Source organism: Cricetulus griseus, chromosome 4 (assembly GCF_003668045.3).
Source record: "Cricetulus griseus strain 17A/GY chromosome 4, alternate assembly CriGri-PICRH-1.0, whole genome shotgun sequence".
Classification (NCBI taxonomy): Eukaryota; Metazoa; Chordata; class Mammalia; order Rodentia; family Cricetidae; genus Cricetulus; species Cricetulus griseus.
The window spans coordinates 187,387,750-187,406,308 of record NC_048597.1 but is presented as its reverse complement, the minus strand read 5'-3'; the positions used below and the strand labels follow the sequence as shown (position 1 = coordinate 187,406,308).

The 18,559-nt window shown below is 36.8% G+C and overlaps 1 protein-coding gene across 1 annotated transcript in view; it reads left to right on the top strand.

The window, feature by feature from the left end:
- Positions 1-296: 296 nt before the first annotated feature.
- The window catches only part of Gfral (GDNF family receptor alpha like), a 45,576-nt gene continuing 27,313 nt past the window's right edge, over positions 297-18,559 (top strand). Inside the window, exons 1-3 of the mRNA XM_027411403.2 lie at positions 297-318; positions 5,282-5,416; positions 9,832-9,984. Of these exons, the coding sequence (XP_027267204.1) occupies positions 297-318; positions 5,282-5,416; positions 9,832-9,984 (310 nt within the window). The remainder of the gene's footprint in view (positions 319-5,281; positions 5,417-9,831; positions 9,985-18,559) is intronic.

Below are 18,559 nucleotides of genomic sequence, written 5' to 3'. Positions count from 1 at the left end.
AAATGTGCAGAGAATGTATCATTTCCCTTGTTACTTGGTTTGCCCACTTTCGTGGAAGCATAATATCCTAGTTTCACACACCAAGGAGAACAATTGAATTTGAATATAATTAGGAAAGTTCACAGCTCAAGACAAATTGGTGAGGAAATGGTGACATCAGAAGCTGACTCTAACTGGCAGTGCTCTTAGGAAGCAAGAGCAGAAACAGAAACCTTATTCCGGAAGTTTCAGTTGGGAAGCTGGTTGGTGTCAGCACTTCCGTCTTTCTCCCAGGTGAACAGCTCAAGTTGTACAACATGATAGTATTCATTTTCCTGGGTAAGTGAACTGTGATGCTAGTTCTGAATTTATTGCAGTATTAACTCTTTGTAAGCTGAATGCTGTCCCATCTGGCCTAAGCTTATGGGGACATATAGTAAGAAATGCCAACTATGTTACTAACTTGTATTGAATGTTATTTTGAGAAATGTGCTTTTACTTGTAGTTACTTGTTTCTAAGTCTACAGAAAATACAAAACAGGAGCATTTCATTACTCATCACATTGCTCCTACTCCTGCAAAACAACCCAAATGACTTTGAACTATTTATTAAGATACATTGAGTTTCCATATGAGCAAGAACCTTTGAAAAAGGTACCTGTCCAGTATCTACTTACAAGTTAAAGGATGGCAAACTTTTATTTATCTGTTTATCTTTGACAGCAGATGAGAGGGGGGAGGGAGGAAAGGATGGAGAGAAGAGAGGAAGGGGGATGGAATGAGGGAGAGAGAGAGAGAGAGAGAGAGAGAGAGAGAGAGAGAGAGAGAGAGATCAACATACACTGTCCCTCTAGTTTTCAACCTTAATAACCAGGACCAGCTGAGGAGAACAAAGCTACTGAGCTCTGAATTAAAAGCTCTGCCTCATGAGTGTCATTCATGGCCACAGGTAAAATGTGGGCTCAACTCTCTTGTGTTGGGTCATTATAAGAGGTTGGTCCAAATAATTTCCTCTTGAGGAAGAGCCCACAAAAACCTACTTCGTAGATACGTGATTGATGACGGTTAATATTTTCTTCAGGGTATGTTAGTGTCTACATATCGGTTTCAGGATGCAGAAAAATTGTGATCATACTGAATATTAATAAACAAGCCAGGATTTTCTTTACTGTTAGCTATAGTTGTTGATGAATGGGGCTAAATTAGAGCCAGACAATAATGTAGGTTAGTCCAAATTACATTAAAAAGAAAAGGAAAAGCAAAATAAATCAAAACCAAGAAAATTAGCCAGGAAGTAAAGGATCCTTTGCACATTTCCAGTGTCTCTGTGGAAATTCCTGTGTTGAGGGGATTTTCTTCTTCTCATTGCTATAATGTTTCCTTATTTCTTTATTAGTTTCTAGCATTTATACTGTTGTTATAAGTCTAGGAGTTTCAATTTTTGTAGCAATGTATTGAATCACACAAACTATATCACTTCTTCCTCAAGGCTTTGGCTGAAAAGGCCATGGTCATTTGTTGTCATCTTTTATTTCCAAATTAACACAGAACCCAGGTTGTGTGAAAAATGAAATTATTCCTAACATGGTTAGGTCTGAAATTTTCCCCATACTGCCTAGTGTTTATTCAGGATTATATGATTAATTACATGTTATGATGGAGCAAATTTCTGTTGCTCAAAACTGTAAGGTAAATGGTGAATTTCCTTAAGAGGGTGATATACTTTACAGCATTCTTTGTCTTACTAGTTTTAACATGATTTTTTTCATTTGACATCAGTAGGATTTTTTGACAAATTCCATTTCAAATATCAAGTCATAAATCATAGCCAGGAACAAGTAGGGCAGAGTCTGGAAAGAGAAAGCTGTGTTTTTGGATTCATGTGGGACAAATCATTGAGATGACTTAGTTAGTTCATTAAGTACATCATCTAAGTATAGAAAATGATAAAAAAAATTCATTTGGAATATTCAACAAGAAGTTGAAAAGGAAAAAGGAAGTAAAATACATTTGGGGAAGTGATTACACGGGATCACCACACAGATGACCTGGAGAGGGTGACGTGCAGCCAAATGTGAGTTTCCTAATTGAGTTGGTCACAAGATGGCACATAACTGCAATGCCAGCATTGGGGAAATCTAAAACAGGGTCATGACTTTTATGCCAGTCTGTGGTATATACTGTGTTTAATGCTAAGCTAAACTATAAGGGGTGGGGGTGCTGTATTCAAAACAAACAAAGCATCAAAAGATAAAATAATCATAGTCAATAAATGTCATTTCCTTATAAATTAAGCTTTAACCATGAATTTTTATTTCACAGTCTTTGGATAACTGAACTGGTACAAGTCACCTTGTACTTGTGTTGAAAAATAGCCATCTTGCATTTTGTGTTTGCAAACCTGGAGTACAGGTTGACTAGGCAAGCTTATCCAAAAGCACATGAAGAAAGCAGAAAGTTTATATGTTCCAACCTAGTGCTCAGCAAGAAAATTATAACTGAGGTGCTTGGGGAGAGTCCAGTGGTTTAAAGCACCTGTTTCTCTTGAGAAGATCCAGGTTCGACTCTCAGCACCAACATGGTAGCTCACAACCATGTATAATTCCAGTTCTAAGAGATCCAGTTCCCTCTTCTGGCCTCGGCAGGCATCAGGCTTGTACCTGGTACTCATACATCATATATGCAGGCCCAAATCTCATATAGATAAAATAAAATAAATTTAAAAATTAAAACTTTATAAAGAAAAAAAGAAAACTATTGTGGAGCTGAGCACATGGGCCTACCCTCCTAGTGTAGAAACTCAGGAAGCAGTACATTAGGCCCAATCATTTTTCTTGGATTCGTAGAAAACAAGGCTTGGAAAGAGGTAACACAAAAGAAATGTACTCTTATAACTCTACATTGTCACAGGCAACTCACAGTTAATCCAATCTTTTGAAACAGTTGAATGTCTAGGCTCAAACAAAGCTTGTAGTTCATATCCATGACTCAATTGTGATTCTCTTATTTTTCCATTTATTGAATAAGCAAGTGTCTGTTTTGCTTGTTTGATAAAAGAAATTGATTGAATTGTAAAATACACCAAATTAGGATTGATATTTTCTTGATTGCTTTCAGAAAACTTCCCTGAAAATAACTTGTAAATGTCTGGGTGGCTTATTAGTTATTTATACAGACCTTATCAATTAAGAGCTAAACTGATGTAAATCAACATATACTCATTGGACACCCATAAAGTGCATCTGTGTATTGAGAACACAATTCTGAATGGCTCCTATTACCTGTCCAGTCAACCTAGAGAGCATAGTGTTGTAGACTAGCCCATGAACAGAGATTGCAGGGCAAGAAATTCTACAGCTTTGGGATTTCTAACTTCTCAGGGAGAAAAAAGATGCATTTTTGCTCATTTTGGTTGTAGAAAACAAGAAAGTATAAAAGTCAGAGTTTTCCATAACATAGATAATTATCATGATCAGTTTTAAAGGACAAAGAATTATCCCAGAGGACAAGAATTAGTTTGCTTATTAGAGGACAGAGGGTAAACTTCAAAGGGGCAAGGCAGCTTGGAGCACTACAGAAAGCTCTAAGATCTCTGGGTTGCATGTGATAAGGAATAGGAAAGCCATGTTATGAGGAGCCATCCAAAGAGACTAAGTAAAAAATGGCGGCAGTACGAAAGTGTTTTCCATACATAAGGTGACATAAAGAACTGCTCTGGGTGAAACAAACCCAGAAGACAGGCAATTGACCAGGGAAAGATGTTCAATGGCTCAGCACGCAGATGCACAAACTTCTCAGGGATAGATACAGACAATGAAGTCGAGGATGCATTAAAACAACTCTCATGAATTGTTTGGATGCCTGTATTACCAGTGCCATTGCTGATGAAGTAGAGTTACTCCTCATAGAGAATTGACGACAAGGACAAAGTTAAATTAGTCTGAGTCTGGAATCTTGTCTACAGCATGTTGACAGAGGAAATAGTTTTTTTTATCTAGGCTTGGTATTGAAACTATTAGGATCAAATTATGTATTAGAGAATCTTTAGTCTAGATATTTTACATCAAGCCATGAGAGAAATAGGATTCTCCCTGAAGAGTACAAATAAAGCCGAGGAAGTTCCAAAAGCAGGACATAAACTGGAAATATGTTTGAACTGAGCACTAAGAGGATGCCTCATTCTCAGCGGATGGTGTAAGGTGGCAAATCACCAAGCGACGTAAAAGAGACTCTTTTAAAAGAAGAGGGAGACGCTAAGGCAAATAGTCAAGACAAATCGACAAGACACTGACAGATGAGACAAAGTCCTTAAAGGTGTTGCATTTCATGTTAAGGGGTGACAAAAGACATTTTTTTAGAAGTGGTTTAGGGACTGGAGAGAGAACAGTAGTTCAGAATGCTTGCTGCTCTTCCTGAGGATAGAAGTTGGATTCCTGTGACCAGGTTTGGCAGCTTGCATTCACTTTAAAACCAGCTCCAGGAGATCTGCCTCCCTCTTCTGACCTCCATGGGCACCCACACATGGGTACGTAAGTGCACATACACAAAAATTGAAATAAATCTGGTTTCAGAAGCAGTTTTAATGGAACAAAAGTAATAAAAATTTTACCATTCAAGGAGTAAATGGAAGGTGAGAAAGAAGAGCAGGGAAATAACACACCTTGTCTAAGAATCTTACACAGCTCAGTAACAAGCCTGGATCTGTAAGTATTTCTGTCATTTTTGGACTTAGAACTCTTTGGGTATAGACCAAAGAATGCTAGTATTCGGTCTCTTTTCAGTTTTTTGAGAATCTTCCACACTGATTTCCACAATAATTACCAGTTTACACTTCCACCAATAGTGAATAAGGGTCTGTTTTCATGTTGTCAGCAGCATTTGTATTCTTGACAAGAGCCATTCTGACTGATGTGAGATGCAACCAATGAATTAAGCGTTTGTACTTCCTTGATGACTTAAGAATATTAAACATTTTACCAAACCGTGGGACCATGTGGGGAGAGGAAGAGGATAAGGGAGGAGCCTCAGCAGAGTCAAATAAGACTAAAATACAAGGATGCATATGTATAAAAAATGTCACAGTGAAACCTGTTACGCTGTATGATAATTAAAACAATTAAGTGAAAGTTACCTGTTTACAATAGAGAAATGCAGCCCCCTAATAGTTTTGCCACATTGTATTGACCATAATTCTGCCTTTCACTATCGATAACTTAGATTTGAGGAAAATGGTCACCAAACAGTAACATTGCAAACATGTCATTTTTTGTTGTTGTTGTTGTTGCTGTTGCTGTTGGTCAAGCTGCAAGGCTAAGCTCAGAAAATGAACCCTCTTCCCAGACAATTGACTGTGAACATTTAATGCAGCAATGCTTGATTGATACAAATGGCTGTGAGCAGGCATGGAGATCAGTGGAAGACACCTGCACTGTTCCAGGTAAAACCCGGGGTTAAAAGTTCATCCAAAAGAGTTAACATCCAGGGAGGTTTTGCATTATCTCATAGAATCCTAAGAGCTAAATGATTTTTTACTTTAAATACTTCACTTATTCTTTTTTTTTTTTGAAGGCTTGCCATTGGTGGTATTACTTCATGGTGTGGCTAGCCATTTGAGAAGAAAGCACAGAGGGCAAGCATGGATGACCAAGTTTAGACAGAAAATACTTCACTTATTCTTGATACTCACTTGACTCATCCAGTGAACATAGTTACAAAACTATACTATTATTTATGGGCCCTTAGAGTGAAACTGGGTGTAGCTTTCAGTACAATTTCAAATCATATTTTTTTTCTCTCTCTATGAATACTATAACTAAATACCTACTTCTCAGAACATTACTAATATTTTGTTTGTACATTTATAATATGCTATGTATACTATTTTCTATTTCTACACCGCCATGGACAAATTAAAATATGTTTTAAGGGTGGTATAGTGCAACTGTTTGGAGGGTGGTTAGGATTACAGCAAAGATTGTAGTGACTGCAAGAAAATGTAAGAAACTGAGCTGGCAGAGAGAAATAAAAGAATGAAGATTCTATTCTACCTCAGGAGAGCAGACATCTACTGTTGTGAGGGTTAGCACCCAGAAACCCGGCCACACAGCATCTGGAGATGCAGAGAAACAGGATGGCTGAGTGAAGAAAGAGTCTAAGAGTTTTTGTAGATAAGAGTGGGGAAGGCAGAAGTCATGGCTTTGCCACATCCAGAAACTACTTTTCCAGTTAAAAGGTGTTAGATGGGAGATAAATGGAATTTCCTATTTTTTCAACCTCTGAACATATGTGATGGGATTAGCTGCTCCCTGAATTCCAGGGAACCAGTTTAATAGCCCCCATTCTTTTGTTTTTTGCTTGTTTTGTCATTGTTGTGGAGGGAGGTGTGGGGTGCTGTTGAGTGATTGGCGTTTGTAAAACAGTAACAAAAATTCTTAGAACGCTCAGGTAGCTGAGTTAATACTACTGAGAGTACATTAGCATTCACTAAAAGTAGATTGCTGTGAGAGACTGGCTACACAATGAAACATTCCCTTGGTGTTGTTAAGCCAAACTTGTTTTAAAAATTGTATTCTGCCATTAGGACAAATTTAATTGTCTCTGTACTGTGATTATTATAGCTAAACATTTCAGGAAAAGTGTGCAAAGTTTAATAAGAGACTAAAAAGGGAAAATGAAAATTTATCAAATACATATTGGTTCTCCACCCTGCCAACAAATATTTGGATAATATATTGCTAGTGAATCTCACCTATGCCCCACAGAGTGTTCTAGGTGAAAGTGAAAGGCAGTGACCTACAGTTCTACCAATGCCAGGGTCTCCATCCAGCTGAATGCAGCATACTCACAGCAGTACAATTTCAAATCATAATTTTTTTCTCTCTCTATGAATACTATAACTAAATACCTACTTCTCAGAACATTACTAATATTTTGTTTGTACATTTATAATATGCTATGTATACTATTTTCTATTTCTACACCGCCATGGACAAATTAAAATATGTTCTGCAGCATACTCCATAGTATGCTGCAGAAGACTTCTCTGCCCTTGAGAGAGAACAGAAATATTTCCATCCATAGGAGAGTTAGAGCTGTCTAACCCAGTGCTCACACATTTGCTCAGAATAAAATATTTTAAGATGAGGTCAGAATATGACCAAAAAAAATCTTACTTGATTTGATGATGAAATTCCAAGCTATATTTGACAAGGCAACTTTAAATGGGGTATTAAAATATTATAGTTAATATGTCATGAATTAAAAGCATTTATGTTAGCAAATAAATCTGAGTCATTTGCAATACATTTTAGTATCTGAGTAATTATTTTATATATGAAGCAGAGAAAAATATCCCCAGATATAAAAATGAAAAAATCAATTCTTTTTTAATGAAAAAATGTAGGTTAGAGGCAGATTAATTTTTAACCAGAAAATGAAATACTGTTAATTATAAATGACTTATTTATTCAACATTATTTATAAAATGCTTTCTAAAACTTAGGAGAACTTAAACTTTTCATAAAAAATTAGAAGCACTTACATATCTTTTAATATAGTTTTAGAGTAGCAAGCACAATAAACTAGACTACAACAAGAGCCAACAAAATGGTTAAAGTGAAGCAGGGCGTTGGTGGCACACGCCTTTAATCCCACTCGGGAGGCAGAGGCAGGCAGATCTCTGTGAGTTCAAGGCCAGCCTGGTGTCCAGAGCGAGTGCCAGGATAGGCTCCAAAGCTACACAGAGAAACCCTGTCTTGAAAAACCAAAAATAAATAAATAAATAAATAAATAAATAAATAAATAAATAAATAAATAAATAGTTAAAGTGACTGGATAGTTGAGACTAAATTGCACCCCAGTCACTCTGTGTAAAATCAGCTTGGAAACTACTGAGCAGCAAGCATTGGCATTCCACCATGTAGAGACCGTCGTTTAAAATACAGAAAGCTTTAAAGAATTTTGGGAAGTGTTCTATATGGGGAAACACTAAAAATACATATTTTGTTTAAAAAGTCACTTCTAGACTGTTCTGCAGCAGACTTAATGGTAGTCTGGCTCTTACAGTATTTCTGCCCTCTCTTATATGTTGTTCCCTGAGCCATAGATGCAGGAACTGGGATATAGGTGTATCCACTGGGGCTGCTGGGATCTGTGTGATTTATTGATGTCTGGATTGTATCCAGTTGTGATTTTAGGTGATGGTATCCATTTACTGTAAAAAGCAGTTCCCTGGGACTAGAGAGATGCCCTAGCAGTTAAGAGCACTGGCTACTTTCCAAAAGACCTAGGTTAGACTACAAATACCCACATGGCACCTCACAGTTATCTATACCTCCAGTTCCAGGGTATCTGATACCCTCTTCTGTTCCCCATTGGCACAGGCATGCATGTTATGCACAGACATACATGGAGTCAAAACACTCAGGCACCCAAATAAAATGAAGTAAATCTTAAAAGAAAGAGGGAAGGAGAACTTCTTTGATGAGAGTTGGTAGCTACATTTATCTCTGAGTATAAAGATAAGATTTAGAATGTAGGAGGTCTACCAAACTTGTAGTAGTAGATTTTCTTCTAAGATGCATGATCTCATTAGTCAAGGGAAGCTGGCTAGGTGTCTAGCACCAGCATGATTTCTTACCTGTTGAGAGGGTCTTCATTCCAATTAGAAAACTAACGGTTATCACCAATGTGAAGTGCCACTTACTGCACCTTTATGAATATCTTGCCAAAGTCTTCTTGTGAAACAGTCTCTCATAGAAATGGCTGTATAAACAGGATTTGAGCAATGGCAAGACTAATAGCCACATTAGTGAGGAAGGGGAAATCTCAGGGGAACACTCCCTTGGACAAGGAACTACAGGCAACTCATGCTGCTGAGAAAGGGAGAGTTAGTCTCTCCTAGGGTTGAGGAGCCTAATTGTCCACTACGAAGTATCAGCCCTGAAAGCATATTCACACAAACAATAATAACAGACGCATCAGGTTGAATTCATATATCTGTGCAAACATGTATGTAAGTATCCATCTACCTATCTATCTATTATCTAACTATCTATCTATGTAAGAATAATAATCAGAAAAGAAAATACTATCAATTTGAAAGTAGAGGGTCATTGAAAGAGTAGAGGGAGGGGATTTGAGAGTTCATGGAAGGAAATGGAAGGGGAAATTATGTAATTATATTTTATTTAAAATGAATAAAAATTTTAAATAAATAAATGAACCCAGGGATTCATGTGTAGCTCAGTGTAGACATTTGCCTGATATATAAGTAGGCAAATTACAACCCTCTTAGGAGGGATGAGGGGAGCAAAATGATGTGAGTAAGCTGACCCTAGAATGTATGGTTAAGTTTCTCTATTTTCTGTTTGATATTTGTGACTCCTAAGCATTGAAGGAATTCTTAGTAGTTACACTAGCAACTGCACCCTTGATCCACATGCTCTTATATCAAAACCTCTCCATGATGGACTGCTTAAAAATAAAGTCCAGAATTTATGTGCATTCAACAGATCCTAATTTGTTCTGATTCACTCAGTGTTTGGGGGACAAAAGATACAACTTCTTTGGAGCTTTCTCCAAAGTACTGAGGAACCTGGTACTTTGAGTATTGTCGCTATATCAAACTTAATATTCTTATATTTATTAAAGTGCAGCCCATAGCCAATAATATTTCACTGTTAGAAATCTGGAAGACAAAGTCGCTTTGATGAACACCCTTTAACAAATCAAGATAATCTTACTAAACTCATTAATTTCTTGGGTTGATATATTAAAAGCACTTTGGAAAAGAGAACTAAAATTTATATTCAGATTAATATCTTCAGTGTTATATGTGATTATGAAATCCAGGTGACTCCTGCAAGATAAATAATTCATCACATTGTAAACTGAGTGTCCAGTCTTTGGTGGAAAAATATTTCCAGTTTAAAGAGTGTCTTTGTATTGATGACCTCCACTGTACAGTGAACAAACTTTTTGGAAAAAAATGCATCAATCAGACAGGTAATATTTGCTCAATCAGCTCTTTATTTCAAACCTAGATCCTCCTCAGTCATTGTGCATTCATTTGTTGTAGTACATTCATAGTATTTAAGTTGCTAATATTTTATTGATATGAGTTCAAGCAGGGTAATGACATATTTTCTTATGCTATTAATTCTGTTATATGTCTAATGCTGGCTGTTAAAACTAAATTGGAAAGTACTTTCTTTTCTATATTCTACAACAGTACAGAAATAATTGATACTCTTTCTTTGTTCAATTACTGGTTTAAACAGTACTATAGCTGCAAAATTCATCATGTGATATATAAAACTATAAATTAGTATGATTCATTGTTATGGAATTGGCCTAGTTTCTAGGTCATGAGTGAGATTTTATAGTTTGTCTTCCATTCTCTGTATTTTCATTATAGTGTTTGTTTTTTCATGTGACTCTTTATGACTTCTATCTCTGTAGATCTCTGAATATGGTACTCTTGGTGTTCTCTGGTTGTTATTTTGATATCTGTAGAAGGGGTGTGTATGTTTCTCATATTTGGTAGGGTTTATTTGACTATAAGTTGTCCTTATTTTCAACTTTTGTAACAAAAAAATTGATGGTAAGTGCTCAACTGTAGATGAATCATCTGTAACTCCTCCCCCCCCAAAAAAAAATCAAGGTTCAGAAAACACTGAGATAGGAAGAGTACAAAGACTGTAAGTGCATGAGATTGGGGAGGAGGTGTGAAATGCTGTCCTCTAGACATGATATGATTTAGCTGATGTCCAAGTCAACCCCCACAAGCCATAGTTGCTTGCACAAGACAAAGCCATTCAAAAAATTCAGCATGGGTAGGAGAGGAGCTCCCAAGGTCCCACCCATAGCAGAGAAACTACTGACATTTGATTACTAACAAGGGAGGGAGAATCACGTTTGTTTGGATATAGTTGAGTAGGTTGTCCATGTCCCATGGATGTTTCCATACCCATTTCTCAAGTAGCATCAATTTGACTCAGTGGAATAATAATAATAGTAGTAATAATAATAGTGGTAATGACAAAAGAATAAAGAAGAAGAAATAGTGTCTGGAGTGAGACAATTTGGTGGATCTTAGGGGAAGTTAGAGAAACCTATAGCAGGTGGATATGATCAAAATAAATTGTAAATATGTATCAAAATTTCAAATAATAAATAAAATATATTTTTAATTATAATAATACAACATAATACAAAAATAAGAAAAATGCCTTTGCACTCAGTTTTAGGTCATTTAATATGGAATCTTGAATGAATTTGCTCTTTGACAATTTACATAGTTCTTTTTCCATGAGGGCAAAAGCAGGACACATTTGCAATCAGATCAAAGCAAAACTAAACTCCAACAGTGTAACTATTTCAATGTCCCAGTGTGGGATTTATTCACAGTCTTCTGACCTCCAACTGGCTTGGGAAGCTCCACATCTTTGGCTCTGCCATCCACAGAACACACAGTTCATCTTGTAGGCTTACTCCAAACATACTGCTGTTTTTGGTGGACATCTCATGGTCCTATCATCTCTAATATCCTTGAGTATCCACTGTTCCTCCATAAATAGCCTTTTGGCCTCTCTGAAGGAATTTTGACCCCCAGTACTTGGTGACAAAACTCAGCTTCTCTGCATGGCCCCATCAATCCGCTTCAACTTAAGCTAAACCTTTACAAATGGCCTCCTGGCTTCTCTGAAAGGATTCCATTATATCCACATGGTGCCAAACCTCAGCTGCTCTCCATGACTGCTTCATGCTTCCAAAACCAGCACCATGTGGTAGCCTCTTACACATTACCAAGCTCAGCTGTCTTCATGAGATGTAACCTTTGCTCCCCTCAACTACAGCCTCTGTGTGCTGGCCCTGAGGAAACACTTCTCAGAAGAGTTCACTTGAATGTCCTTGCAAATTATCTTCTTTACACTTTTAATGTATAGTTCATTTAGACTGTTGTTAATTCTCAGATACCCAAGATTTCCTAGAAACCTCTCTTGTTGATCTCTAGTTTAATTCTAAAGCCAAGAAACCTATTTCAGACAATCTCAATTCCTAATTAAAGTAAAAAGTTTTTACAGTGTGCTGTGTTCTACATGATAGCCATGCAGCCATCCACAATGGCCATGCACAGAGAGTACTTGACATCATAGCAGAGGAAATAATTATGACTTCAAACACTTCATAGAACTGCTAGCAGTTAGGTGAACTGGCTCCTTGGGGAAGGAAAAAGAAATAAATGTTGCAACCAGAGGCAATAAAATGAAGCAACAACCATTTGAGGAACAACACATGCTGTGTTGTGCTGCATTGTAAGAGAAGCATCTCAAGATGATTCGAGAAAGAAATCAAATGTTATAATTCGGGAACGTTGGACTTGCCTTCCTAAAGAGATTAGATTTGATGCTTTGCTATGAGGAGCTGCTGCACATTTTAAAAAGACAATGTTGCACAATTGACGTTTTAAAAAGTTATCTCCAGGGATTAGAAAAGAATGAAAAGAGAGTGAGAGATCATCCATCTCTAAACTAATGAGAGGTGACACATTTTCAAAAGAACGAAATAGTCCTGAAAATATAAGATACACTTCAGTGGAAAAATTATTAACTATAATCTTGAGGACTTGGTGACCAGCTAAAAATGAATGTAAAAGAATATAAAATCATGAAGAATAACATTTGCTAGCAAAATATCACAATCTAATTAAAGAACCCAGAAGTTGCCAATGTGATGGAAAGCTTTGTAGCACAAGCACAGTGTGCTACTGTAACACCCACCCTCTCTAGCCACTCTTCCTTTCTTCCCCTTAGCCTCCTCCTCCCTACAAGTTCTTTTCTACCATTCATACCATTTTCTTCTATCAATAGGGGGAAAAAACCTACAAACTATCAAATTTCAAAACCCAGAAAAAAAAAAGACAGAGAAAATAGTCAACCGTTATAGATGTGAGAATCCAGTACAACAGGGTATGGAATTTGGACAAGCCAGGCAACAGAACCCTTCTATCGATGACCTGCAGGTGGAAATCAAAGTGGTCCCTCAAGCGCATGTCATCATGGACTATTTGAGGGTTGCAGTTCCAAAGAGCACCTAACAGACTGCCTACAATTCAGCTTACAGAAAAAAGGGACATGACAGCTTCAATCTCATGTTCATTCTGTTCCAGTCCCATCACTCTCTGCAAACCCTTTGATCACACTGCAGAAAAAAATCTCATTCTCTTTCCTTGGCATCAATAAAACACTCCCCGGCTTACATAAACCTACATGTTTAAGTTTGGACATTTTTGATTATGGCAAAGTTTCCAGAATAGTATCTGAAACTTAATACACTATTATGAAGTGTATTGTATAAACACTTAATTTCTCAAATAAAGTTTGAACAGCAAAATCACATATTCATTTATAAAATAGATTCAATTAATATAGGTTGATATATCATAATCCCTGGTGCAATGGACATAAAGCTGAGTAAAACTACTTAATAGCTAACATAGAGTAAAACAGATATTTAGTAGGATGATGGAATGTAACCTGACGTATTTTATATACATATAGTTATAGCTGATACATATAATAGTACAGATTGATGTTTAGGTAGATGTAAAGCTTATTAGAAAATATTTAATGACCAACATAAGAGGAACTAATTACATGAGGGCTGCCTCATTTACATATATTTCACAATACGTGCCCGGGCTTGCCAGCTAACATGGTCTCTGTTCTTATTACAGAATCTGACTTACAGCAATTTATGGTGAGCTCTTATTTGAAAAGTACTTGACTGCTACAATAGTGTGTGGTTTCAAAACATATTCTAGAGTTATAACTATGGACAAATTTTTATAATGATACCATAAGTCGATTGTAAGTAAACATTTTCATAGCATGAAGTTAGTTATATGGTGTTTATCTCATATGCATACAAAGCATTTGAAAAAATGAAACTGTGAGGAACACTTATGTTATAAAACCAATAAAAGAAAACTTAAAAAATAAATAAGGGCAGCATAATCCACTAGAAAAAAAGACCCTGAAGGAATTCTAATGTCCCTGAGGTGCTCACTCTGGAGGTCATATGAAGTACCTCAGATGAACACAAATGTTTTAGAAACAGACCCCAAAGCCCATGCTAAGGGACCCAGAGCTTTCTAATGAAGTTGCATTTCTCATCTTCTTTCTATGGAATGAAAGTCATGTGAGTGACTGACTCTATGTTCCAAGGGATGAAAATTGCTCCTTGAGTATGGAAAAATTACTTTATTATGTGTAAAAGCAAAATGTAAATTGTAAATGTGTATATATTTTAGTTTATCTTGTTGTGTGAATGGATAAATATGTGTGGAATTAAATTGGATGAGGAGCTAAGGTAATTAGGAAAGAAAACACCTTAAGGAGTATAATGAGGGAAAAAGAAAAACATCTGAGAAGGCTCTCAGTAAAGGGACATTTCCAGAAGGAAATAAATTTTTTTAAATTTATATGAGAGTGTATTAAATTTACAGATTTAAATTAATTAAAATTGTAGCAATTATCAAAATGCAATGAAGACAAAGTATCTCTCAGAGAAATCCAGTTCTAATACTGCAATTGAAATCTTATGTGTCACAATTCCAGCCAGATTGAGAATTTATGTCAGAGTATTTTTACATTTTTTTTTTTTTTTGGTTTTTGAGATCGGGTTTCTCTGTATTTTTATATTTTATACTGAAAAGTTGTACTAAATTGTTTATATATTGGTCAAAAAAAGAAAGCGTATGTGTCTATTTTCCTAAATTTTAGATAATTTGAAACAGATCCATTAAAATAATTTTCCAATATTTTTGAAGATATTGAAATATCTATAAAATGTGTCTATATTCATAAAAAGGCATTAAAGAGTTTATGAGCACATAAAGAATAAATGGATGTGCTCTTAAACCATTCTTTTACTTCATTCATAGAGGAGTCAACACTGCCCTCTGATTTGGTGCCACGGTCAAATGTCACACAAGGGTTCCTGAGGGAAGATACATTTTTAACAGCTGAAAGGAAGGATGACTGTGTCGCAGCAGCAGAGGCCTGCCAGGAATCTGTGCACTGCTCTCTGCTCCATGAGAACTTTAAGAAAGCCTGTGGCAAGGGAACAGCACAATGCCACACCCTTAGTGGTCAACAGTTCTGTGTGGCCCTAAGAGAGAGCCTGAGAGAGACAGTTTTGTGGGATTGTCAGTGCGGTTTCCCTCTAGAAGGAGACTGCATTCGAATTTGGAAAGGCTTGTTTGAAGACATTTGCATAGAGGATACTCAAATCAATCAAATTGCCACCTTCAGTCAAGACAACGAAGATAGACTCAAGGAGGACATTGCTTCAGGTTGGTATTTAAAGGAATAATTTAAGAACATTTAACATAATCATAAAAAAGAGTTAACTAAAGAATGCTTAATTTCTGGTTCTATTTGTCATTGCAACCTGAAGGTTAATATTGAATTTCTCTTGGAAATTAAATGGTTGTAAATCTCCATACAATAACGATAGACAAAGTGTATCAGGAAGAATCAATCAATGTGACTTAATTTGTTAGCATATTGTCAACTTTATTTATTCACTTATTCATTGCACAAATGCCTAGGAAATACTTACAATGTGTTAGATATATGTAGTGAAAGAAGGAAATCTGTCCTTCATTGGAAAAGAATGCTATATTCTAAAGAAAGTTAAAAAATAAAAAAACAGTCAGGTGTAGTGGCAGGAGGCCAGAGGCAGGCAGATCTCTGTGGAGTTCAAGGCCAGTCTTGTCTACAGGGTGAGTTCCAGGAAAGCCAGAGCTACATAGTGAGATGCTGTCTCAAAAATACAAAAACAAAATACAAAAAAAGGAAACAGATAAAACATGGTAAGAGATAGTCATTCATTTAGTGTCTCTACCTTCCCATGAAAAGTTCTAAACCCTTGAGGTAAATGAGCAAATAAACAAAACTGACTGCTCTCCAGGTTCTTGCATTCTCAAAGAAGGAGTTTCTTGTTCCACTTTTCTGAGAAACAGGTTGTGAAGCCAGGTTGCCTGTACAATACTGAGATTAATGTTTAGCAGAGAAAGTCATAGGAAGGAACACATAGAATTTGATAGGGATGCTGAAATGCATTGTGGTTGCCACAAGAACTTGATTGCTTGCCCACAACACTGGACTTGCAAACTTTCTCCCATTAAGGCAAGGGACTAACACTTTGTCCTCCTCTTGCTGATCTCTAATGGATATGAGTGAAGATGGTCTAGGTAAGTCAGCAACCTTTTGGGTAAACGCTATACCACAAAAAGCACCAGTTAAAGGTGAGCTCTGACCCAACTGTCCTCATGACTACTATGAGACTTTAATGTTGGATGACCGACCGATATAAAAAAACATTAGATTCTGAATATGTTTATATTCGTGAATCACATGGGAATGAATGAAGCTGTTCATAAGGTTTTTTGTTTTGTTTTGTTTTGTTTCTCGAGTCACTAACTCCAAAGACACCATGGTCATTCCTTTCATTAACAAGGATGGTTCCTGGAAGAAAAGGCATTAGTGGGGGACAGAGGAGGTATCCAGATCCAGATGTGTACATTTTGAGTCTACAATGTTTCCTAGATATCCAAATGATGATCTCAAGTTCTAAGTATGAAATTTATTTTTGATTCCACGTATGGCATAGGGACATGAGATTTACACAGAAGGCGAAAACTGAGAGGAAGAGATCATTCATTCATAAATCATAAGCCCATTGGACTAATCAAGATTAACAACAAAATAGTTTATGGTGTCTTAGACCAGAATGGTAGTGGGTGAGCTGATGCCAAATTCCCAAACTATTGTTACAAGTGGGTCAACAAGAGAAGAATGCAGAAGTTGATACAATTAATAAAAACACCCTGCCTGATTCCACAGGGAAAAGTCAGCAGTCATCCATTGACAAGCAGGGAAGCAGGCTGGAGAAGAGCCAGGCTTCAGTACACTGAGGCACTCTCTTCCCCAGGTGATTCTTTTAGTTCACTTTGAGGATCTTGTTTACATTTAATATTAATAGAAAAGAAGTCTTCTGTAATATTTAATTTGATTTATCATCTTACAGAAATGTATCTATTAACTAATTATAAGCATATTTTATGAGATTATAACATTTAAGTCAAATATTTGCAAGCAGTTAGCTCCACATGCTGTCATGTTAAGGAAGAGAAGACAAATGGGAGTGATTCTGACACAAACTTAGTAAATGCTTTGTAGTTTTTGTTGTTTGTATATGATTGTATAACTCAAGTACAAGTCTGCTTGGTGCATAATTTTTTTTAGCCCCAGAACAAACTGTCTTTTAACTATCATTCAATAATGAACCTACTGTTGAAAATATCCTCTTAGAGAAATACGTGCATAGATATATATACAAATGTAACATATACATATCTAAAATGACATGAGGTTTGCATCTAATATACAGATATTTTATTGTACTGCATTACACGAGACATACAGAAATAAAATACCATCTGAAATGAAGTTCATTTTTTATACTAAAAGTAAATATTTTGTTGTTTGGGTGATAACTGCTCACACAATGAGTTGGTTGTTCTATTCAGGCTGGGAAAAAAGCCCCATAGAGCAAATAATCTGGAGGGAAGAAACTTTATGTCTCACAGTTTGGAAACAAAAAGCCCAGATAGGCAAATGGGATCTTCTCCCTCCTTCCTTAGCCTCTTGCTATGTCCTTATGTGACCCTTTCTTGATGTGTGAGAAATCAGGCACTAGGGAAATGTCTGGAGAGCTACAAAGATGACACCAACTAACAATCTAAGCAACAGAGGAGAGGCTACCTTAAATGCCCTTCCCTGATAATGAGATTGATGACTAACTTATATGCCATTGTATAGCCTTCATCCAGCAGCTGGTAGAAGTGGAAGCAGACACCCACAGCTAAACCTTGAACTGAACTAAAATCCAGTTGCAGAGAAGGAGGGCTGATGAGCAAAGGGCTCATACCAGGCTGGTGAAATCCACAGAAACAAGCTGACCTGAACAAGGGAGAGCTCTTGGTTCTCAGACTGATAGCTGGGAAACCAGCATGGGACTGATCCAGACCCCCTGAATGTGGGTGTCAGTGAGGAGACTTTGAAAATCTATGTTGCCTCTTGTAGTGGATCAATACTTATCCCTAGCATAGGAATGGACTTTTCGAGCCATCCACATGGAGGGATACTCCTAAGCCTAGATACAAGGGGGTGGGCCTAGGCCCTATTCCAAAGGATACACAGACTCTGAAGACTCCCTATGGAAGGCCTCACCCTTCCTGGGGAGCAGAAAGGGTATGGGATAGGTAGGATGTTAGTTGGGGGAGAGGGGCAAGGGAGGAAGGGAGGGAGAGGGACCTGGATTGACATGTAAAATAATCTTCTTTCTAATTAAAATTAAAAAAAATAAAAAAAAAGAATGGGTGTGGGAGAGAACAAAAGAAGCATATGGTGACTCTTCTTTTAAGAACAGTAAGCCACCCAATCAGACCCAGTTCCCCACCATTATGACATTATTTGTCCCTCACAGATTCCTTAAAAACCCCATATCC